The sequence below is a fragment of the Parasteatoda tepidariorum genome, chromosome 11 (assembly GCF_982258835.1).
Source record: "Parasteatoda tepidariorum strain Cologne lab strain chromosome 11, Ptep-v5.0, whole genome shotgun sequence".
In the NCBI taxonomy this organism is placed as follows: domain Eukaryota; kingdom Metazoa; phylum Arthropoda; class Arachnida; order Araneae; family Theridiidae; genus Parasteatoda; species Parasteatoda tepidariorum.
The window spans coordinates 62352731-62379043 of NC_141765.1; the positions used below are offsets into that span (position 1 = coordinate 62352731).

Consider the following 26313-nt stretch of genomic DNA (forward strand, 5'->3'; position numbering starts at 1 on the left):
ACAGTGTTAGCTCTTTTAATTGCTAACTTAGCTTTCCTTAACTTTACATTCCAAGTATCCCCTCCCTTTTAAAAGTATCTATTTGTATCGCTTACTTATCAAACATTTGATAAAAAAACATTTATTAAAAAAAGAATAAAAGTAATATCTTAATAGAATAAAGGCTAGAGTGGCCATCTCACTGAGTCTCACACAACATTTTTATCAGACGATCACTTCCCCTCTCTTCTCTCATGAAGCCCATTTATGACGTCAAGCGTTGAGCAGTCGCTCATTGGCTACACAACTGGCGTGTTATTTCCGTAACTTATTCATGAAGCCTCTCTCCCCATCTGACTGTAGGGCTTATGTATATGTGCGTGACTTCATTTCTCTTTAGTATCTAAAGACGAACGGGCCCGCAAACTCATGACCTAGATGGCTCACCAAAAGATCCGGGAAGCAAAGAGGCACATCTACTACTACTACTACAACTGCTGTTACCCAGAATGCAATAGCGCAGCAGATCCCCGTTCAAACCCCAAGCAGCCATGTCTCCCACCAGAAGTTACAGAGATGTTACAGTAATACTGCCACGCGATCTTTTTATTGGATTCGGACCTCCCGCTGTTTGTGTGGAGCTGCACTGGCGGCTCTAACACTACTATGTGTGCTGCTGCTCTTGGACGCACCTCTTAGGATTTTCTGCATTTATACTCAATTAACACCAATGACTGAGTCTCAAGATCACTCGGGGGGACCTGTTCCCCTCATGCAGCCCCCGTTTCCCGATCTCAGCCACCTGACTGAAGATGAGCGGAGAATCATCGAAGGTGTCATGTTTAGGCAACAGAAAGAGGAAGAAAAAGAAATGGAAATTCTCAGGTATTTATTTTACAGTAGTCTTTATAAAATAAATTTTAACTAAAAAATATAAAGAGGATTAATACTGCTGATTTCTACTTTCTTACAAATGTCATTTAGCCTTTCAGAATAAATATTTCGAAATGTCATCCTAAACTTTGCCCTTTTAGTTATAATTCAACAATGTAATCGAATGGTGACAAATTTTATTCTTGTTATATGTGCATTAAGAGTGAACTGATAAAATTCAATCGAGTGAAAATCTTATATTGTTAGACTAGTATATTTTTAAGATTTATTTTCTCCTTATAAACAAATAATAGCATATATGTTTACATATATGTTACTCGTTATATGTTAGTCGTAAACATATATATCTTCGTAAACATATCTAGTTCATATTGATATTATTATAGATAAAAATAAATTTTTGAATAGCTGGTAGGAAAGGGAATAAAAATTGCTGAAGTACTGTGTTTTCAATGGAGAACTATATTTAGAAGGAATATTTCACCAGAATTATACTTTTTTTTAAAAATAAACTCTTTATTTAGATCATTATTTTAAAAATAATTTATCACATATTTTAAATTACCAGACATGTTTGAGAAAAATAATATGGAATTTATAATCTTAAACAAATTAAGTTATAAACAGTTCATCAATAATTAATTTATAATTTTTTTTTCATAAAATATATCTAAGGTAAATTATTAAAATGTAAATGTTTTATTTTTTAAAATAAATTATGTGCGAAACTTACTTCTTGCTTAACAATTGTTTAATTAAATATTTTAAGTTTAATTTACAATTAAGTTCAATTTAAGTTAAGTTTAATTTATAATTATTGTTTATACATTAGTTTTAACAAGTTTTATTAGTTTATAAACATAGAAAGAATATGGATATAAACTTTAAATAAATTGAGAAACAGACTGAGTCTAAAAGTTAAATATTATTAATGTGATTTGCAAATGAATATTTGAAAAATATCATAGTTTTAGTATTCGGAAAAGAAACATAATTAGTAATTTATTAGGATTTGAAAAATATAATGCTTTTTATGTCAAGCCTTAATCTTGAAAAACATTTAATATTTCTTGTTTAGAAACTAATGCAAAAAATGTTCAATTTAAAACGTTTTACTGATCAAGTTTAATGCATATAGGAACACGATAAAATTTGTTATATAATTACATAAATGTAATAAACGCATTCTCCAAAAACACTTTTAAAAAGATTTTAATGAATTATATAATACGCATTAACTAATAATGATGAGTGATCTTGCATTTAAATTGAATATTAAATCGTTTCTTATGAATGTGTATATGTTACAATATATAATTTTAACCATTGATAAATGTTGTCGAATAATGATAGATGCATCAATGAATAATAACAAGTAATCTTGCAATTAAATTAATCTTTAATCTTTTAGGGGAATAAATGAGTATTCGTTATAATGCATATTTATAACTATAAATAATATATAGCATTGAGCCGTTACAAATGAGCGAAAAAATAACACATAAATTTACATTAGCCAGAAAAAAAACTAAGGCTTCAGAAATAAATGAATCAGCAAGTTTAAAAATAGTTTCTTTAGTTTAAAAATAATTTATCTGGTTCTAAAAATAAATCCCAGAGACAAAACAAGTTTGCTACTCTTTGCAAGAGACATAAATGTTTCAATGGGCTTTCTTAGGGGGGAAGAAAAAAAAAGGAATCTGTAAAACTGTTTCCTTACAAAGCGACCCTTCCTGCAGTGTAGCCATAGAATGAGGAGATTTGTTTAGCTATAAAATTGCTGTGTTTTAAGCGTTATTGTTAGAGTCTAGACTTCATGTTGTAGGATTTAAATCAAGAAATAATGAGAATTTTATTTTGCTTTTTGTTTCATGTTGTCGCAAAGACTTCAAATTATTTCCTGCATTGTACACGTTTCATTTTCGTTTAGTTTGAGTAAGTAATACAAATACTTAGAAACTGATTGTGGTGTTTTATTAAACGTTAAGCACTAAATATTGAAAATACTAAAAGATTGGCGAAAATATTAACTAAAATATAAAACTAAGAAATAGAAAATACTAAAATGTTTTACTTTTGATAAAAGTATATTTTCAGGTCATGAAAAGAATTTTATTTTTATAATTTGGGCTTAGTATTTAGAGATTTATTCAAAAATATATATATAAGTTTTTAGCAAATAATGTCTGTTTAAAATAGCAATCACAAAATTTCTAATATACGGTTAATTATTTTAAAAAGAAATTCTCCCCTTTTAAATGATTTATCATCATTAGATTCAAGACACATTTGTTTGAATTGTGGAAGAATTTAAATTTTTTTTCAATTCAATACAATAAAGCTTTTATTATTTAGCTGCAACAGCTAAATTAAAAGGCAATAAATTCGTTTTATAATAAATCCACTACCACTAGTTGAAGAAAAGGGAGCATTGTTCTTTTTGGATCACTATGATAAACTGAATAATATTTTTGTTGGTAAAAATTTATAAACAGAAACTAAGACATGACTAAAAAAAGGAAAATTATTTTATTGACTAAGTATGATGCGAATAAAAAAAAAAGGAATTACTTTAACCGACTTTTGTTCTAATGCGTGGATTTTTATGTACTAAGTCCCAACTTTAATGGTTCAAAGTGCTTCAAATATGCTGGCTAATTATTGCTAATGATCTAATAGGTTACGAAATTCGACACAAAAACGTATTTCCTCTAAAAAAACAAATACTTTTTTTTCGATGGATATAGATTCTTGAGTGTCAGATTTGTTGGTAAAATCTGAAGGACAATTGGTAAAGTTGGTAAAGCTGAATGGTTCTAATAGTTTAGTCAACAAAGAGGTCAGAAGTTAGGATCTCTTAATGTTAATTTCATTTTATTGCGTATTTAACCATATTTTGGGACCTATATAAGCGACTCAATAAATCTTTATTACGTAAAAAGACAATTTATGATAATTAGTTATTATTTTTTATTACTTTATTTAATAATGGTCGAAGCATTTAGAAATGCAAGGTAAGTAAATGCATACGTCTTTCTCAAATTTGTAATTTTAAACAACAAAATACAAACTTTGAATGAAATTGGTCAAATAGTTCCTGAGAAATTTAAATTTGAAAGTACGACTTTTTTAAACTTTATAAACCAGACATCATAGATATTAGACCAATATCGCTCAAATTTTGTATTTTATCATTTAAAACTATTTAGTTTACAAAGTCAAAATTTGTATTTATTTCAGTTTGAAATGTTTTTCGACCATCATTAAATAAAATATCAAAAAATTGAATAATTATTTTAAGATATTTTTTGCATCGGATTATCTTTGCATAAATCAGTTTTATAATTGTGTGCAAATATTTTTCGATTTACTTAAAAAATTCCCCAGATATATTTATTCAAGAAAAGTATGTTTTTATGTTTGATTTCGTAACTTAATTCAAAAATAGAACTAATAATACAGCATATTTGAAATCAACCCTTTGAACAACTAAGATTGGTTTTCAGTATATGAAAATCTAAACGATAGAACAAAAGTTATTTGGAAGATGTATTTTTTTTAGTTTACTGTACACACTAAATAAAAAATGCTCATTATAGTACTATAGTAATGAACATTTCCAACGTAAAATGTTTTTAATTACAATTTCAGAAAAATCAGTTCAACGTTGAAATAAAATGACGATAGCTTGAGTGATAATGTGGTTTAAATTTGCAGCTATCATAAGTATAATAAGGTGACAACAAATGTGAACAATATTATGGTTCAGCATGCTCCAGAACACGTAAAATTCAGAAATTTTGCTAAAGCATTTTGATGTTTTCCGTTGTTCCAATTAAAAATAATATTACTCCGAATTTTCATATATTTTTTATTTTCAAAATAAATAAAGAGTTGAAATAAAACAAAGAGCTCATAAAACATTTTTAAAAGCAAAAGGAGAGACAAAAGAAAAATGTGAAATTTAAATATTTATGCCAAATAAAAGAAAGAAAAAACGTTTCTTTTTTCTTGCTTTAGGTCTTCAGGGCATAATGAAAAAATACACGGTCAAAACTTCCAGAATAATGTAAAACTTACTGTGTTTCTGGCTCTATGGGAATACCAAAAAGAATGGCTCTTTTTATCGTTAGTGCTTTGATAATAATATTATATTATGATACATAACAATAATAATAATACATAATAATAATACATAATAATAATACATAATAATAATACATAATAATAATACATAATAATAATACATAATAATAATACATAATAATAATACATAATAATAATACATAATAATAATACATAATAATAATACATAATAATACATAATAATACATAATAATAACACATAATAATAATACACAATAATAATGCATAATAATAATTCATAACAATAATAATTGCGAAATTTAATTTTAAACCACTGAAAAATTATGTAAAGTTTTTTTTATTAGTACGTGGTAAAATCATTAAGTTTGAAAAATTAATTAAACAGTAATTTTTCAACTATTGTTTCAAATCATTTTAATTTAGAACATCCTATGTTCTAAGATAAAAATGATATTTTTTTCTTGTTTTATTATGCCTTGATGTTTCCTTACTTGGTGCTGAAACATTCATTCCATACCGAAAAACATCCATTCCATCCATTTCTACCTCTGTTTCGAAAAAAAAAAACATTGCCACTACCACAATTTCCCTTGAAAATCACAAAACCACCTTACTGTTTTCTACATTGCATGAAGGAAGCAGATTGAATTTAAAAATGCTTGTAAAAATATTTAAAATTAATTATTTGCCAGTTAAAAATTTTAACTATGAATAATTTCACCTTGTTCATTCATTCGTTTATTGTTTGTATTCAACAATTATAATTATACTTTTTACTAGATCTAAACGTTATATATTTTTTAATTGTAATGTAACAACCAATCCCATACAATCAAACTCAAACGATATTTAAAACATTCATGTAGACTATTTTTAAGTTAAATTGTCATATGAAAATATAAAACAAAGCTTAATGTAATTAAATTTTAGAAAAAGTTTAAAGTATACTCATCCAATTTAAAAGCAATGTCAGTGTCTAAAAAGCACGCTATTGAGTTAAAAAAAGAATTTTATTAAAAAAATAATTATTCGTCAATTCAATAACTGGCATTGAACAAGATTTTCTTTCTTACTTGCATCAATACACATGAGGTTACATTAACTCTTTTTTTTAAACTTCATTTCTAGAGGAAACGCTTGAACTTTGTTTCCTTTTAAAAATAGTTCTTTTTTTTATCTTGTCTTGAAATGATTTTAGTTTTAACTTTCAAGTTTAGATATTCAGAAATAAACTATAGAAGTTGTCTCAGATTAATGTTTATCTAAAATTATCATTCGTGATATTTATCTAGAATTATTCTTCTAGATAATCTATTTATCTAGAATTCATTCTGGATAAACATTAATCGAAAATTGATCCTCTTTGAAAATAATTTTCTCCTTTCTGTCAGGGATTTTTACATTTCCAATATTTTTTTATCATTCATTTAAGCAGTTCTAAAAGTAAAATAAATTATTTCATCGTAGCTTCATTACTGAGTATCAAAATATTAGTTTTTAAGTCAAAAGAAATAAGATTTTTTTTAATGTAGTAAAGTACCATGTATGAGAAAAAATTCTTTAATCAGTTCCTTAAAATCATTGTTTTTCTTGTGCAAAACTGCTCGACAATTGATTAATAATTTTTATTATTACTACAAAATAAAGTTAAATTAATTAAAATTAGAATAAAAGCTCTTTAATTATAGATATGAAGACCAAATTTAAGAGCTGATGTACGGGAAAGTTGCGTAAAGTCGAATCCTTACTGTTTGTTTTGTGTCGTTATGGAATTCGGTGAATAAAATTGCTTTTAATTTTTATTTGAATGACAAAAATAGCTCTTAAGTTCCAAAAATGAAAATTCTTTAACGTAAAACAAGTAAATTATTTTATATAACATAGTTTGTTTATGGAAGTGTTAAAAAAATCAAACCGGATATATATAGAAGGAAAAAAAAAACTTTATTTTCCTTCTGAAATTTTTTTCATAACATAAAACGAATATTATGACCCTCCTACACAGATTAACAAACAAGGATTTAAAAATAAGAGATCATAAGGAATATATTTGGAATGTATCGTAAATTAAGTCAGTTGATTTGATTTAAGGTCACAAACAAAACATCGATCAGATTCCTCTAATTGGAATATTGTAAAATATGGCCTCAAGTTAAATTCCCAGTTTTTTCTGACAACTCCATTTAACTGATAAAAATGCGTAGCATATTTTAGATTTGATGTAAAACTTGCTTTAACAATTGAAAACAATATTAAAAAGATGCGTAATCAAATGTTGAAGGTATCTGAAGTAAATCTTCAATAAAAAACAAGCAACAAAATTAAATTTCCGAATAAAAATCATAACTTTTTTTAATGAATATTTTAAGACGATGGAAAACTACCAACAAATAGCCTTGTCTGTTTTTCATTCATCTCTAAATAGAAATTTCATGAGATTTCTGATTTATGGCAATAGTAATTTAGTCAAAAATTCAAAATCCCGGTTTTATCCTTCTACGCTGTAAAAAATTCCTCATCAAATTACAGTAAAAAGTACCGTACTTTTCTGTATTTTGATGCGGTATTTCTGTATCATCTGTAAAATCCATTTTTACCGTAAAATATTACACCGTAATTTTTACAGTTATAATTACAGTAAATTCACTAAAACACTCTAATTAAATAAATATTGCTGTAAATATTAGGGCATAGAATTTTCTGTATAAACGGATTTTACGGATGATGCACCCAAAGTGCTGGTACTTTATATCATAATTTGATCCGAAATCCTTTGTGCAGTGCAGCTGATTTAGTCTAATTAATTTTTCTTTTACGAAATACAGTTTAAGTAACAAAAAAGTAATCCGCATCAAATTACGTCATTAAATTAAATTAGCGTTTGTATAAAAATGGTCTTTACTGACAATTTGGAGTAAAATAAATATTTTAAGTTTTCATAAATATTAATGTAAATTAGCTTCTAATTGTATTAAACTGTCTTGTAGAGTTAAAACACTTTTGTAACAGTTAGTATCAACATAAAATTTACGTTATCGGATACCAAAACTTAAAATAGCTTTCAATTTGTTCCAAAATAATATTTTTGTGTTAAATCAATAATACATTAAAAAATGGAGGAACTAAACAAATATAGTTCATGATGATATATTATTAATTTTATTCATACTAAAATATTTGTGGGAGAAGAAAATTTACTCTAGAGGTTTTGACACTTTATATTACTCGATAATTTGTAAATAAATTTTATTTCACGTATTAGTGTTTCGAGGAAAACATGAACAAGAGTTTTATAGGTAAGATAATTTATGATGGAACTTAAAGAATTTCAACAAGTAAATCATAAATTAAAGATCGAATGAGGATCATTAAAAATGTGTTTTTAATCATTTTCGAATCTTCTACACTTATAACTTACTTCCACTGTTTATGTTTAAACATGTATGGAATAATTTGGATAACATTGTTACGTTTAAACATATTTGGTAAAAAATGTGTTTTTAATCATTTTCGAATCTTCTACACTTATAACTTACTTCCATTGTTTACGTTTAAACATATTTGGAATTCGCTCTTGAATTTTTAATGAATAATATGTTATTAGAGAGTAATAATTTAAAATTGACTTTTTAACCAATTGTATTTACCAATTATTTATTTACAAGAAAAAATGAACATTAAAATTTTGCAACTGATTTAAATTATAAATATATGATTTATAATTTAAATAATAATGTACTCACAATTATAAATATCATTAACTCTTAAGTTTAAAAGCTGCAATACTTTTTCGTATCAACACATTTTGCAAATGTATTTAATTGTCTGGAAAACTTTGATGAAATATTTAAAGTGGAATGATATCTCTCAATAAATATGTTTAAGAAATAAAATAATGTGGGAGTAATAAACATCAAAACAGGTTTCATTAGTGGTTGAAACTTAAAGGTGTTTCCAATAATCATCTTTCACCTTTTCTCTGCTTTCTCTTGTAATCAAAGCAGCTTTGTTTATTACATTCACATCAGTTGGCAATGATTTTGTTAAAATTAACAATAAAATATGGTTTTTATAATATATGAAAAGATTTGATAAATGTGCTAAAATTTGTCAATTTTTCCAGCCTGGTACAAAATACGTTTATTCGGTCAAATTTACTTTTCAATTCTGTATTTTTAACAAACTGAATAAGAAAAATACGAAATGAATGGTTTAAATACCGCATATTTTGTTCTTATTAGCCAGTATTATGTTTTTCTTTCTCCAAAAATGTCCTTATAATTCAGTGTGGTAATTTCACCAGAATTTATTTCTCCATGGTCGAAATTAAAAAATTAATGATTGAAAAATATTATAAATATTTTAACTCATTGACTTATAAAATCAAACGCGGAAATGTATTTTACACAAAGTAAAAAAAAAAATACGGGTCACTTTATAGCTTCTAATGTACTGATCGGATTATAGAATTTTCGAGGGAGTAATCGTAATCTTGCTAAACTATTTGTGCTAATAATATTTAAAGTTCAACCAGGCACATAGGCATACTTTCTCAGAATGAACACGCAATTTTTTCAACCTTTTGACCTTCAAAATATGGTAGGGGGGTGCCACAATTTAAAAATACGGTCCCAATCGATTTTAGCAGTTTTGAGTGTTTGAAAGTTTGGGTTTCGTTTAATGCTAATTTCCCTTTTTGCACATTTCTTTACTTCTTCGGAAGTATTTTAAGATAGTCGAATAAATTTTACACGCAATTTATAATAAAATTATATAAAAATAATTTTTACACGTTTCGCTTAAGATATTTCTTCGTAAAAAATTATTTTTATAAGGAATATTGTTTTTTTATTGTTTATTTTAATAATAGATAAAAGGTGTACAAATTTTACATAATTTTAACAATCTAGTTTCAAATGACAACGAATATAATCAGAAAATGAATCTAATTTACTAATACAGAAAAAACCAAAAAGGTAAATTAACAATTAAAACATTAAATCAAATGGAAAAGCGCCCAAAGCAGCTAAAAACAAATTTGCTTTATTTTAATTTAGATATTCAAACAAACAATTAAAGCAGGAAAAAGCAATAAAGACAATAAAATAAAATAAAAGATATGTGTGTTGGCGAAACAGCACTTCTTCAGGGGACACACTGCCCATCAACACTTAGGATTTCTGCGTCAGTGGAAAAACCAAAACTGACAGTGCCCCGAGGCCCCATAATGGATAGACAAATAAGAGAAAATCATTACAAGAATTGAAAAGCACTGAAAAATAATGAATCAGCAAACACTACTTAAATGTACACATAGTAAGACTAGAAGTAAAACGCCCACTTATGAATAAAAATAGTTACAGTTACAGTTAGAATAACAATATCAAAATAAAATATAATTTGCCAAATCAGTACGAAAAATTCGAACAGAATATCTCAAATATATTTTGAGAAATGACAATTCAAAACGTGAAATTTAAATTAACAAACAAAATCTGCTCTCGCATCTTTTGCGACAAGTTTTGAAAATTAAAACCATACTTAATTTTTGGGAAAAGTGTAATCTTACGCTTTAATGTTAAAATTTTTTAAAATTTATTTCGATTAAAAATGTCCATACTTTCATTTGTCTTTAGACTTTAAAACTTTCTGAAAATATCGTGGCTAACTATTTAAAATAAATAATTTCCTAAAAACTAATTCAAGAAAAATATCATACATATTCCAAATGTCATACATCCATGTTTTTTTAGTTTTATTGACCTATTATTTCAAATTTGTAAAAACTGATAAGAGTGAAATATATCAATACGAGATAAAACAAAAATAAGATTTGAGTTCTGAATGAGATAAAAAAAATGACAGTTTTTCATTTTAAGCTGAATTACTTGTTTTTGTCATGAAAATACAATATTAGTGTCCTCTTATCCCTTAATCTAATTTTAATAAGTACTACTAAGTAGATAAGTCGATAAGTAGATATTTAATAAGAAGGGATTGAAGTAAGTATTTGTGATTAAAGTAAAGCGGGAAATCTTTAAAAAAAAAAAAAAAATCATGATATCTCTATTTTAAGGACTTCTTGAATAAAACTTACTTAATAATATATTTTATCTTTTATAATAATTTTAAGCTCAGTTATTTTTTTAAAATAAGTTATGGAATCAGGAACTTTGATTTAAAAATCATTTTTATTATTATTTCTATTTTGGTGGGTTATTTTTAAACTTATATCTGCTGCTTATTTAAAATCACTTTTAACCAGAAACGTAATTTCTCTTTAAAATTAATTAAAAAAAAATTGCTTCAAACTTACAGCAGAAAAATTTGTAATATTTTCTTTTTCATTGAATAAAATCTTGAATTTTGAAAAAGTTTCATGTTATTTGCTTTATTCAGCCATCACAATTTAAGAATGGATAAAAATTCGATTACTTCTAAAACCTTTTACTCAATTTGGGAATAGATTCTATTTTAAGATCCGATTGTATTTCTTTGGTTGCGCATCTTAAGAAATGTAAAATGGGAAACACGCAGTTGCGCAGCTTATGGTGAAAGCTGGAATTACCTGGAGTAAAGTGATCTCTTATTTTACTCGTTTCCCATGATGCAATGCAAGCGTGCTCGGAACATGGAGGGGGGGGGGTGAAACGTACACTTAACATATGGATATTTTTCCTTATCATGATTGCTCGAATATTTAACATTTCAAAATAAAAATAAAAAAAGATTGTTTGATTATAATAGAGAATTTCAGAAAGAAAATATTTGATTTAAATTGTATCATTTAAATATTTTTTTTATTTTTAATTATGAAATTGGAATATTAACGGTATATGTATCCATTATTTTAGTAAAATACGTTACATTATATTTTAAATTTTACTTAAAAAATGATGTAAAGTATTTCATTAAAAAAAGTTGCTGATTATTTGCATAAAAGAAATAGAATATAAAATGATTAAATTCTTCCATTTATGATTTAAATAGTAAGCAATTGGTATTGTCTCACCTTTAAAAGTTTTGATAAAATAAAATATACCAGAGTTTCTTTTAGGAGATAAATAATTTTCTATCCATTACTTTTTTTAACATATTGAAATTATTATTTTGCTTTTTATATTTTCATTAATTTTGGAAGATTAACTTGAACAAGTGTGAAATGGGATTGCTGATGTTTTTCATTCAAACGTTTACAATAAACTGCTTTAGTATCTGTGCATTTTCTGAATTTGTTTACAGGAAAAATAGCATTCTTTGCTTCAAGAAAATTTTTATTCTTTCAAATAATATTTTTAATAAAATCTAACATACAAGACTTATTGTAGGAATTACATAATTTTACATAAATGTACTTATACAAACTGCAAATATTATTTTACATTTAATTTTAACTTGTGAAGATTAATGTAAATAAATGTAACATTTTTATATTTTTTTCATAGACGTATGTTAATTAATTTACTAAGAAAGTAACTTGGACTTTGTTTGAAGTACTTTAACTTAGATTGAAAAAAAGTAATTTGGTACTAGTACCTTGGACAAATTCTGACATTTTATTTGTTTATTCAGAAATCAATAATTCAAATAATAAATTCTTTGGAAAATATATTATACGTTTGTCTATCAATATTGCGTTTTTGTAAATGAATTGTGTGATGTACTTCAGAACTTTTTTTATAAAGATATCGGTCTAAATTACACCGAAGTGTTGTGCCTTCAACCACCATATGTTATACCTTGGATATTACTCATTAGATAATATTCATTTTGAGTTCTTTTCTTTTAAATTTCTTTGTTGATTGAATTTAGATAATCATGCAATTAAGACTTATTTTGCATGTAGCCTGCATAAACTGAAACAAATGAAGTTAATTATAAACATAATAACAAATAATACTTTTTTATGAAAAAATTCAAAAATTTATAACTTTGCACAGAACATAATTTTTTTTACATATTCTGAGAGGTCTATTTGATAGGGAAATATATTTGTACCAGCAGGATTTCTAGCACATGCTTTTGACCAGTTTAAGGTACAATACAGAGATTAGTCATAGAATGAACACAATCAGGTTTTTTTGTTGGATCTAATAAAAACGAATTATTTTATTAAGAAATTTGAATTTTATCTTGAAGATAATAACGTTTTAGTACTTATACATATCTTAGTTCTGTTTTCAAAATGTACAATAATAAACGAATTACTAAACAGTTTACATGGCAATAATCTATAAGCAAACCTAAAATAGAAAATAGGCAGAATTGAATGGAATATAAAACTAGATGACTTACGAATATTTTGAATTTATGATTTAATTCATGAAATTTCCGCCCCTCTCATTTAGGTTTTTAAAAGTTAGTGAGCTTTCAATGGATTTTAATATGCCTTAAACCCTTGCAAGTTTGATAAATTATAAACGCAATAACTTTTTTAGATATAGTTCCAAATTCAGGCAGGGCTAAAATCTGAAATTTAAAAAGTTATTTCGAACACTTTCAATCTTCAATGGAAAGCATAAGTACTGAGATTATCTATTATTTTGCAATTTTCTTATAAAGTTTCAATTTTTTTACCCTTACATATTTAAGGTTTAAAAAGTATTTTTTTTTTCATTTGCTACGTTTTAAGTTATGTTTTGCAAGCTCATTAATTTTGATGCACCCATTAATTTTTAATTGTTCAAAAAATATATAAGGTATAAATACGTAAAATTTATGAATTCTATCTAAAATGTAAGCTTTAATTCAGTTGAAATATTTTATTTCGCTATATGATAAAATTTTACATTAACAGTCAATCTGACATTTTGAATGACAGTCAATCTGACATTCCTTTCTAAATAAAGTAAAAAGTTGTAAGACAATATCGTCTTACAGGTGATTGGAATAAATTTTAACAATTTCTTTGAAAAAACATGTATTCCTTTGAAATTGTTTGTGCTGATCATATGATAAATAAATTAAAAATGTTTATAACTCTATTGTGACACATTTAAAAAGGAAATTAAATACTAAAAATTTCTGAAAACAGATGTTTTTAAAGTTTGATATAATGGAAGCTATAGTACTGTAAAATATCCAAAACTGGCTTGTTTTGCATAAAAATATCCATTGCTTAATTTTTCTTCAGAAGTTCTTGACATGCTAAATGTTTTTAAACGACATTGAAATTTTAGTTTTTTTCCCTTTCCATTATTTTTCTAAAAACTTATATATACAACTGGTTTTTTTCCTGAAGAAAAATTAAATTATTTGAAAAGCATATATTCTAAGTTTCGAGCAATTATCTTCAGCAGTTTTTAAAGTAGTATACCAATTTAAAATTTAAAAAAAATGTTTGAAAAATGTGATCATCGAAAAAGAAGCATTTAAAGTTTCAACATCAATTATATTAATAGGATTAGATTAAAACGAAACTGAATATTATCTCGCGTTCTAAATAAAATAAGAACATAAACTTTACATTATTTGAAAGTGAAACAATTGTACAATTTTTAAATTAATGAAAAATAATGTAAATTTGAAGTCTTTTGTAAGTTGTACCTTAAGTAATTTTTCAGTTGATTCAACGATACTTAATTATGCAAAATATTATCGAAACATTACACACTAATGAGTTGAAACAACTTTTTATAGCCACTAGTTCTTTTTATAAATCGACGCATAGAAAAAACCTTCAAAACAGACAATTCTCACGCATTATTATCAAAATCAAAAAATCAATCGATATTTATTTTAGCTTGATTAGCCCAAAAAGTTTACTTTTTAGTAGAAATTGTTCTTCAGAATGGAGTGTTTTTAATCTGTCGGTTGTCATTTTTTTGGCTATAGAATCCCCATAAAAATTCTATTTAAAAACGATTTTATAACTTTGAGAATGTTTCTTACATAAATGTTCCATGATGCCGATTAGAATTTTAACTTTATCTGTAGATAATAGTGTTGTACCTTGGACAAGTGTAATTATTTGAGGTAGCAAGCGGAGAAATCGTGCAGTCAGTAAATGTAATTGATGCATGCAGCAACTGGTAATATTTGCTGCGCTGATGACCATTTTAGGTTTTCAAGGCATGCATCTGAGAACCTTTTTTAATTATTTAATAGCTGAGTAATTTTTTCCTTTCAATTTAATTGGAAAATAAACAAAACCCTATAATATTTGACAATTGAGAACAAAACTAAAGTAGATAAGTACCAAAACCTTTTTAAGATTTTTTAAGAAAAAAGATATTAATGTTTGTTGCACAAAAATAAATAAATGTACGCTGTGTCTTAGATCAGTTTCTGTATTGTCCTTTAATCAGTACAAAAGTATGTGTAACAGGTCCAATAGGTGCAGATACATTTTCTGTATACTTTGCCCCTGAAAATACATAAAATATTTTATGTTATTAGCAAAGCTATAAATTTTTGATATATTTTGGAAATATTTTATTGATATTTTGTATATGCTTAACTTAGTTTATTTTAGTTAAGACAGGTAAAACGAGCTTTAATGGCATGGATATTCAACTTAATTTGACTAACAATTTTAAAAGAAAATAACTCAAAATGAGTTTTATACAAGGAGGAGATTCCAAAGGCTTAAAGTATGTATAATATGTGGTGGTACAAATATAATATCATGTTGAACTTGGAATCGAGTTTCCTTACTTCGAAAAAATATTTTTTTCTGAATGATAGAATTCGCCCAAAGAAAAATTATATTAACGGACGAACGGGTTATATATTTCTCAAAATATTTTTAAATTATTTGAGTTATTACTTCTGCATAAAAAATTAAAATTGGTCCTCGGCATAATACTCTCCCTTTTTATTTTATTTGAGGTGAATGAAATAGAGTAACTACAAATCTAGGAATAAAACAATTTTAAATATTGCAAAATATGAACATAAAAAGTACTTTTCCATACCTTTTTAGGAAATTATATAGTCTAGGAGTGTCAGTCAAGAAATATTGTATTGCTAATGGTTATTGAAATTTCTTAAAATAAATCTTTTTAGCATTATACTCTCCTTGAAACTTTGTTTAAGATTCAAAGAGAGTTACTTCCAAAATATGAAAGCATTACGAAAGGATTGCAAGCATTAAGAAAATATTTATATATTATATCTGACATTATAAATCTTATATTTATATTATATATCTGACAAAGTAAGACGGATGAAAAATTTAAGCAGCTATAAGTCTAGAAAGTCCAAATGCGGAGTTAATGTATTTATCAACCGAATGGGGAAAAAATATGGGTGAGCTTTTGATTCTGCTAATTATGTGATTTTTTTCCCTTTTATTATTTTTTTCTGAAATTAGAAAAAGCAATTGAAAATCATCAGAAAAATATATGAGATTTAAAAGAACAGTTGCTTTAGACATGAAAAAGGAATTAAGTAAAGTTATTGATTTTTTTAAACTATATACATTTTCACTAACAGACATTTTCATCTTTTTTTGCTATATTTTTAAAAGCTAATTAGTGTAAAAAGTCGGCAAAATAAAATTCCTGTATAGTTTATGTCAAACTCTACACTGAAAAAAATCCTCTAAAGATCAAATTTTCATTTTTTATCAGGTTTAACTAAAACAATTAACAGTTTTCATATTGACGTTGCACGTTGAATTTTTTTTAATAGTTTCTTGTAACAAAATGTCGGCTTGAAAAGTCCTTTAAATATCAGTATTTCAAACAGTAGTTTTATGCAAATTCGATACAACCCCTTATATTAAGTTGAGCCAAATTGAAATATACTGTCGTATGTCCAAGCTCAATAAATACGTTATTAAGGTTTATATTAAGGTTACATATTAAGGTTGCAGTATATTTGAATGATAATATTGTTCAACATGGTATAAAATTTCTAACAGTTAACAGCAATTGCATTGTTAAGAATTGTATAATGTAAAATTAAATTTGTTAAAAATACAATCAAACACATTAAAAGGTTGTAATTAAGTTTTCAGTAAATAATATCACCTAGAAGCGATGAAAATATTGTATTTCAAAGATTTATAAAATTTTGAAATTTTTATAATGTTATTCTTTGCTGAGAAAAAAAGTATGTTTAGAACTACCGGAATACGGAAAAATTTACCATATTTCTTGCTTTATGGGAACACCTGAGAGCTCGGAAGTTTTTACCAAAGCACTTTGGTAATGATTTTAGGAAAATTACAATAAAGTATGGTTTTATAGTATTTTGATGAAATTTAAAATTTGGCAAAATTTGGTGATTTTATAATCATACACTAGAGCAGGGATGGCGAACCAATGGCACGCGTGCCATTTATGGCACGCAACACAATATTTTGGGCACTCCACCGATCACAATTGTTGTTACACTATGAATTGTTATTACACAAATGTTATTACTCTATGAAGCATATGTAACAATTAAATTAAAATTCACAAAAAACAAACAAAATAACAAACAATTATTAATAAAAAAATTAAAAATTAATGCTAAAAAACAATTATTAACAGTAAAAAACAAGCTAACAATAAATAACTAGCAAAAAAAATCAACAGTCCTGCTTAAACTAACATCTTACAACCTAATATAAGTTATTGGTCATCTAATCTGCAACAACAGAAGTCACACTGATGTTACTTTAAGTTGAATTACTTGTATAACTGAGACATTGCAAAATGTACTTTTTTTTCAATGTAAATAAAGAGTTTTGAGTTGATAGTATTTAGTATTATTCTTTTCCCAATAATCACGAAGTCAAAATTATTTGACGGCACGTCTATGACCTCATTAAGCAATTTGTTAGAGAAAATGGCACGTTGGTGTATAAAGGTTCGCCACCCCTGCACTAGAGCATGGTATGAAAACAATTTATTCAGTTAAATTTACTTTTCAGTTTTGTATTATTTACTAAATCTTAGAAAATAACTAAAATTTTGAAAATCAGATTTTCTGGTAAACTGTTACCATATGATCTGAAAATAGGCGTATATTTTGGTATTTAATACAAGAATTATAGTATTTTAACCCGAAATGTCATTACTATACAGTTTAACAGAATTTTTATCTCCGAGTAGTAATCCACATTAATTTTAAAATTATCTACAAATCCTGCAAAGCAGAAACTATTTAGAACATTTCCCTTTAAGGCTGTTATTTTCTGTGATAATGTCTAATCACAAGAAATAAATTTTTTAACAAATAATATGCTATTTATAATAGTCCTCACGTCTGTTAGATAAATTTTTGTCTATTTTTAGTCAGCGGCATCTATGCTAATTATGAAAATGAGGCAAAACGTTGTTATGTTGAAAAACAAATTTTGTTATATTGGAAAACGTTTGTGATTTAATTTGCTCATGTTTAAAAAGTTATTCCGTTGTGGCATTATCTGGCATTATAAAAACTTTAAAAAATTAAGAATTTTTATTGATTCTAATAATTTCTACTAGGTGGGAAATATGTCGCCAAACTTGTGTCTGTGTGTATTTTTTTTAAAATAATAATTCTTAAGTATTTAAGTCATTCTCCCGTTCTGAAACCCAGATAATTCTTAACGGCAAAAGATTGTATATACAGTTGAAAATTATAACTTTTTTTCGAGTCTAAGCCACTTAAACTGTATTTTTTTTAATATTTTGATTGGCCATAGAGCTTTCGAAAGCAATGTTAAAGTTTTTTTTTGTATTTCCTAAATGTGAATATAAAATCCTGTTAAGTATCTGCTAAATCTTATTACATTCTACTTAAAATATCGACAATTTTTGACGGCAAATTTCCCAAGGAATTTCGAATGCTACAGTAAATTACTTTGCCAGAATTTCCTGTTTTTTGTTGTTTTGATATTTGGATTTTTCAAGTTTGATGCGAAGAATTATATGCATAATAAATTAAATCTACATTAATGACTACAGCTTTAATCTGTCAAAAAAAAGTGGATTTTGACTAATTGAGATGTAATTTTAAAATTCATTTGTGTAGCTTTATAGAACGGAAGTTTTCTGTGGAATTCTCTTTTGCAAATTTATTTATAGCGTATCTTTGTTAATTTTTTCTGAAAAGATAAATTTGCCATGTAAGACTATTATTGTAAAACATACAATGATTACCACATTAATGAACATCTTTATATTTAAATGTGTTATGTTAGTTCAGCAAATGATTAGCAATTGAAGGTCTATACACTTCTGAATTAAAGACATTTTTAGAGTGTTCAATAACGTGTTTTTCTAGAGCTCTTTTGATTTATCCCGAATCATAGATGATTTTCATAATGTAACTTTCAGATAATCCTCACAGAACTTTTTTTCGGAAATGTGGTGTACATTGTATTTTTTACAATGAATGTAAGTAATTTACATTTTATTAACCAGTCATGCAAGTCAGAAATTTGGGAAAAGAGTTTATTTTAAGGATTTGTAAGAGTTTTTTTCCTTTGTAATTCTTCAATTTTGTACTAGATTTTCAAATAATTACTGTTACAGTCATCCACAATTATTTAAAAAGAAAATTTCTGAAAATAATTCTGTTGATTTCGGTAAAGAACTGTCGATAAATGTTGCCGCAATTTTCTTCACTATTTCACTTTCACTCTCCCCTTTGTGATAAACTAAGACGCTTTACCATACCCCCCATTTCCCACTCATAATCTATATTATATGTCTCATTCTATTTTATATGAAGACATACTCACAGTTCAGAAACAAATCCCTTAGTTATAGATCAAATTTCAAATTTTATTTTTAAACTTTAAATATGTGCTTTATTGACATTTGCGAGCATTACATTAATAATGCTTACATGTATTTATTTTATCTTTTAAAATAAGATTTAAGGCTTAAAACAAAACAAAAAAGTTGTGCTGAATAGTAATAAATTATTAATGGAAAAAATCAATCGAAAACAGTAGTATTTTAGAATTTGAAATGGAATTTGATGTATAACTGCCCAAAATTTCTTTTTAAATTTGCAACTGTAAATAAGATTTAATTCAAACTTTAAAACAGCATCAATGTTTTTTTTTTATATAAAAATCATAATAAGGAAAATTATTAGAAAAGAAATTAAAGGTTAGATTAAAAAATATATATATGAAGGGAAAAATAAATATTTAATTTGCTGATTTCAAATGGTTTAATTTGAACCAACATGTGGGATTCCACACCATCCATATATCCCCCCCCCCTGTCACAAACTGCCATAATTTCATGAATTTCTACCCTCTCAAATTGAGTCAAGAGAAGTGTACAGCCCTTGAAACCCAGATAATAAGAGTAATTTAATTTATTATACTCATGTTTGTGAAAATTGAAACACCATGAAGGAATTATGCAAGTTGAACCAAATTTACTTGAAATGTAAAGTGAGGTAAGCAATGCAAATTATTAGAATTATTAAGTGATTGCGCATGTATCTCTATTGCGCTTGTTTATTTGTATCACAATCAGCAATATGTAGATTAAAAATTTCTGACTATGCCTTCATAATGTTGCAATTTTCACAAACATTAGTGTATTAACAAATCACATTATGCAGGTTTGCTGAAATACATTTTCTTTGAGGGAGTCGAAACACGTTTTAGCTATTTTTTGCATTGATTTGAGTATTTTATCATACAAAAAGTGTGAAAAAATTGCTTAGCAAATAATCTATAAGTTAATTTTAACTCATTTAAACATTTGGAATTTAAGAAAACTGCTATTTCCAGTTCTTGATAAAATGAAAAATATTAAGCTTTAATACAAAACTTTTTTTTATCAATTTTTGTCAAAAAATGTCAATACTTTAATTTTTGCTATTACTTTCTTGGGAAAATTTGAAAATTTGCAACATTAAAATCTAATTTTTTGTTAATAATTTTCATTATTATTAATTTCATTAATTTAATTTTCATTATTATAAATAAAAATATAAAATTAATTTTAATAAACGTTTTGCAAGCTCCTTGAAAGCAAATTTAAGTAAAATACTTTAACAAAAATATTCTTATTTTTATGAAATTACCTTTAAAAAGTTTTTGACTGGATCGTTTTAAAGTTAAAAAAAAAAATGTGAAAAATAATCATGAAAAAAGAGCATTCACAGCGCGTAAAGTTTGATATAGTAAAAAATGAATAAAGAAATAAAGTTTTAATAATAAAAATAAGTTAATAACTATAAATAAAGTTTAATATAGTAAAAACGAAATCAAGTCTTATTTCTCATACGTACAAAAGCATAACTTTTCACCACTTACCTATAATTAATTGAATTATTATTATAAGTAGAAAAAGAAACAATTCGTGATTTCCTAGAATTTTGAGCCCCTTACTCCAGTAAAAGTTTGTCTATATTTCTTAATATACAGTATCTGATAAGCATAATTTTAAAATTCTGTAAAAGATTTAGATTTTTTTTTGTACATGTCATTCATTAAGTAAAACAAACCTGGTCGGCTTATTCACATTGGTAAAACTAGTAAAATCATACCCCTTTAACTACCTTATTTCGTGAAAATCTTCTATAGGAATTGAAATAATTTTTTTAGCTGTCTTTTATCATTAAATTGATTAAATTTTTCCCGATAAAGTGAGATTGGTAAAGTTATTAGAATAATATGGTATAAAGCGTAGAAATGGATTTAATATATACTATTAACAAATAACACAGGCTTTTGACAGCTTCGCATTTTAAAGGATTTGTTAATATTCCTTTAACTAACTTTTAACGTAATGCGATTTGTTAACTCACATCTTGAAAATTTTCTATTGAAGAATGAATTTTGAATTGATGAATGAAATGAATTTTTCAAGCAGTTCATATTCATTTTGTTGACAAGTCTCCTTCAACAAAATAAAATTGATGCAATTATTGTAATAAAATCTTACAAATCAAAGAAATGGTTTTAAAAATAAATTATTTATTAATAAAAACATAGTTTTTTATAGGTAATTAAAAGAGCTTGCGATTTTTGCGTCCCATAACCCATTAAATGTATGTCTGTATTTCTTATCTGATTAGAATACCTTTAAACTTTTGTAGAAGAATTAAAAATGCTTCTCTGCAATACGCAGTCATGAAGTTAACAAAACTTCGCCGAGAAAGTAATAAATAAGTAAAATTAATAGAATAAAACATTATAAATATAAGAAATGAGTTCAGAATTATATTACTATCAATAAATCACGTATACTTTAGAGAATACTTTCCTTTAAAGGGGCATTGTAAATAATCTATGAAATTGAAATTTTTTTCCCTGAAGTTTTGCAATTCACAGTCATTAAAATGTGACCATAAAAAAGATTGGCAAAATTAGTAGAATTATACATTGTAAATCTAATAAATCGATATAAAATTATGTTATCAACTAATCACACATTTTTGGAAAAGTATTTTCTTTCAAAGGGTTATTAACATTCCTTTAAATACCTTATATCTTGGAATTCTTTCATAAGATTTAAAATAATTACTTAATAATTCGCAAACATTAAGAAATAATTATAGCACCGAAGAAAGACCAAAACTTGTAGACATCACTTCATTTTTATCTTATTCTGGAAGTTTGGATGCAAAGTGGCATCGAAATGAAGGCCATGTCGCTGAGAAATCGATTATTTCTCGTACTGACGTCATTCTGTACCGTTTAGTTTGAGAATGGGTTAACTTTGAATTATGCGTTCATAAGCCAAGAAAAGACTAAATATGAACGTACTGGGCGGAAGGGCGTGTAATAAGCATGTTGATTTAAAAGGAAATTGTTAATACCTTCAAGACGGAAAAGGTAACTTTTAGAGTGTTTCTTTTAGTCCTGGTGATGGTGAAAAACGCAATTATTTAGCAGATAATAATTCACTTGCTTTAAAGACTTAGGATATTTATGGACTTTCTTTGATTCTGTTGTAACTTTGTTAAATTGGAAAGAAAACGAAATAATCAAGTTAGAAGAACTTCTGCTTGTGCATCTTGAACTTGCTTCTATTTCAGATACTGTTGAGCCAATTTAATTACAAATAATGAGTTGTAAGTATATTTTACCATTGCGGCTGCTTTCTTTATTTATAAATTTTAGTGGAAGTATTTAAACTATCTTTTCTTTCCCATTCTTTGATCTTTTTTAACAAATTATAAATTATAGTTCTAAGTTTAAATAAAAAAAGAAAGAAAAAGTTTAAATTATGCTGTGGAAAATAGAGATGGTTTAGGGAAAATATCTTTCGTTTCTGGCATGGGTAACACTGGTTTAATTTATGGTAGTGACTAGTTATTTAATCTTCTGCTCCCAGCTTGAACATACCGATCACAGCGATTTACTGATCAACATTCTATAGTAGACAGCGCCTTGTAGCAGCGGCCCGGTTGACCATGAGAGTTTCAATGGTTTTCTCCACCTCTCGTGAAGTAATATCTAGCCAGCTTCTCGTAAAAAGCCTTTCGTAAAGACATTATACATATATATATATATATATATATATATATGTATATATATATATATATATATATATATATATATATATATATATATATATATATATATATATATATATATATATATATATATATATATATATATATATATATATATATATATATATATATATATATATATATATATATATATATATATATCATATGAGAATTGGAAGGATTTATTAATTTAGATATTTTAATTTATTAGTATTCACATTCAAGTTTGATTTAATGAATTTTTTTGTATTTAAATTAGCTGGTACTGTTCATGCCGTTTTAATAAAGACTTATTTTAATAATACGCAATTCCAGATAAATTTCTCAAAAGTTTAGTGTACTTAGATAAATTTTTGTGCATGCCGAAAACTGGAAGCAAATGAATAGATTCAGAGTAAAACTCATTGGGATTTACTAAAATAAAATAACATTTTAAAGCAAATATGTTAAACATTTGATCTTGGTGAAAATCTTAAACAGGAAAAATGCAGCACGCATAGCTGAAATGCTTAATTGTTGATTACCTTAGTAATAATTTAAAACAAACGAAACAGATGTCAAAATATATAAAATTAGTTAAATATAGCATCTTAAATAAAATAAAATTTTTAAAAATTGGGCATTTTATATGCTCTAGAATTTTGTTGTAGTCTTTTGTTATTTTTTAATTAATTTGCTGTTGAGAAGAATCTATTTTGAACAATTTGTATAAGACAAAAAAAAAAAGAAAAAAAAAAGAAAAAAACTATTGAAGTTTTTATTTTACGAAAAAGAAAGATATTTCTTTTTATGGTTCAAATGTAAGAATTTGAGAAATTTTTGAGAAATCATGTCTTGAAATTGTTTTAATTAATATATGATTCTGATTCACAAGTCTCACAGTTTATTCAAAATAATAGAGATAAAATTTACCAATTTATCCTATAGATATTTTTCTATAAGAAATAAAAAAAGAAGTTTAGTGCTGAATGTGTCAAATAGGAACCAATACTTTGAGTTTCTCTATGAAGTTACAATGTAAATTACGTACCCAATAACTTTGCTAGTATTTTAAATAAATAGTAGAATTGTTATATAAATTTAATAAATAATAGATAAAAAGTGTATGTATAAGAATAGGTGGATAAATAACAAAGCAGCATGCTTACGTTTTGAAACACTGATTTGATATATTATGCTTGTTTTGTTTATCTCAACAATTTTTAATACTATATTTATTTGTCAACTTCTTTTTTTTTAAAAAATATTAATTCAATTATTTTTAATTAATTCATTATTTTTGTAGCAAGGGATTAAAGTCACATTAAATAGTTAAAGGGACTTTTATGTGAGGTCACAAAAAGAAAGGACCATAACAATAACTTTGAGTCGTTTTCCCGACTATTCAAACTGATGAACATCTGACGAACTGATGAACAACTGATGAACTGATTGTAATCATTTGTTAGCTGTGCCATGCACTCCGACAGTTAGTTAAGGAACCGTTCATACCGCAGGTGAAGAGTCGGAGGTTGTGAGTTCAATTCAGGTAGCAGACAAAAAAACCGGAGTCAATACTCATCAAGGGGCACATTAAATCTGTCATGATTGAAAGTACTATTGTTGGTTGTGATGTAAACACTTGAAGAGAGGTGTACCAGCTCAGGCGCTGCCCATGCCGTCTGACTGGTGTCAAAATTACGTGGCATTCTAGCTATGATCGTTAAAAAATGGAGCTCTGAAATTGCAGCCACGGTTGGGTGATGTGTAAGCTGTGTCATTTGTTAATTCTTTTATGATGTCACTGTGGTAAAATGCATCTGGATAGCAAAAGCGTAAAAGACAATTTATCTGTTTTTAAATTCCCTCTGCCTTTTAATTTTATTAAAAATTAGAGAATGAAAGAAGTAAAAAGTATTAATTACTGTCATCTCATTAAATAAAGTTCACAGTTTACTATCATTTGAATAAATATAAGTTTTAAAATAGATAGATAAATTTAAAATTCATGAAAAGTTTTTTGTTTTTTGCATAGCTGTTATCTCGGAAATGTTTCGAGCTAATACTTCTCCTAATTGACGAAATACTATATTCACTTGTTTAAGGATATGAATTTCGTCAGAAACACCGGTCGTAATATACATATCTATTGTATATTACGACTGGTATTGAAGGAATATTCGGAATGATTTCTTGCTCATCACCAATATTCAAATCTATACGTTTTCAATTTGAAGAAAATTTTCAAATTCAAATTTTTTTTTTAAAGTCTTGTGATTTTTTTATCATGACATATTAAAAAATATTAATCTTCTTATTAGGAATGCAGATAAAGAATTAATTTTGCCATCGTACTCGACTATTAAAAACAAACAGGTGGAAAACTACATAAACTAAGATAATGTACTGAGATGGCATAGGATGACGATTGAGAAAGGAGATTCGTCAAGCAAGAGAGAGTGTGAATTTCGTGAGAAATCCTGTGGCTTTGTGACGAAATCACAATAAAAAATAGCGAAATAAGCTAAAGGATTTCTGAGAATGTTTATTTCTGCGAATATAAACATACATAGTTTTTACTTTTTTTTCATCGAACGCGGAGAAAAAATCTGACAGAATAACCGTATCACATGAAAGTAACAAGTGAAGTGATAATTCTGGTTAATAAAACTAATACGATATTTAAATCTGGTAATTTTTCCGTTCTACTTAAACTTATTTAAACAAGTCATCCTTTTTTTTTAAACCGGTGTTGAACAGCTGACCTAATTATGAGTTAACGACCATCCGTGTTCAACTCTGTATCCTTGTAATTTTTGACCCAACCCAGAAGACATGGCAACCCCTGTATCTAACCTTGGGGCAAACTGGCTTTCGTAGAGGATTTTTCGAAGGAAATACGCATTACGTGGAGAGGGAAAAATCACGAAAAACTCTTAAGGT

At 26.1% G+C, this 26313-nt stretch overlaps 1 protein-coding gene across 2 annotated transcripts in view; it reads left to right on the plus strand.

Annotated features, from left to right (window-relative positions):
- Positions 1 to 258: 258 nt before the first annotated feature.
- Positions 259 to 26313, plus strand: part of Rim (Rab3 interacting molecule) — a 156216-nt gene continuing 130161 nt past the window's right edge. For both annotated transcript variants that reach the window (XM_021145414.4, XM_021145415.4), the window contains exon 1: positions 259 to 864. In XM_021145414.4, coding sequence (XP_021001073.1) covers positions 710 to 864 — 155 coding nt within the window. In that variant the 5' untranslated portion in view covers positions 259 to 709. The remainder of the gene's footprint in view (positions 865 to 26313) is intronic.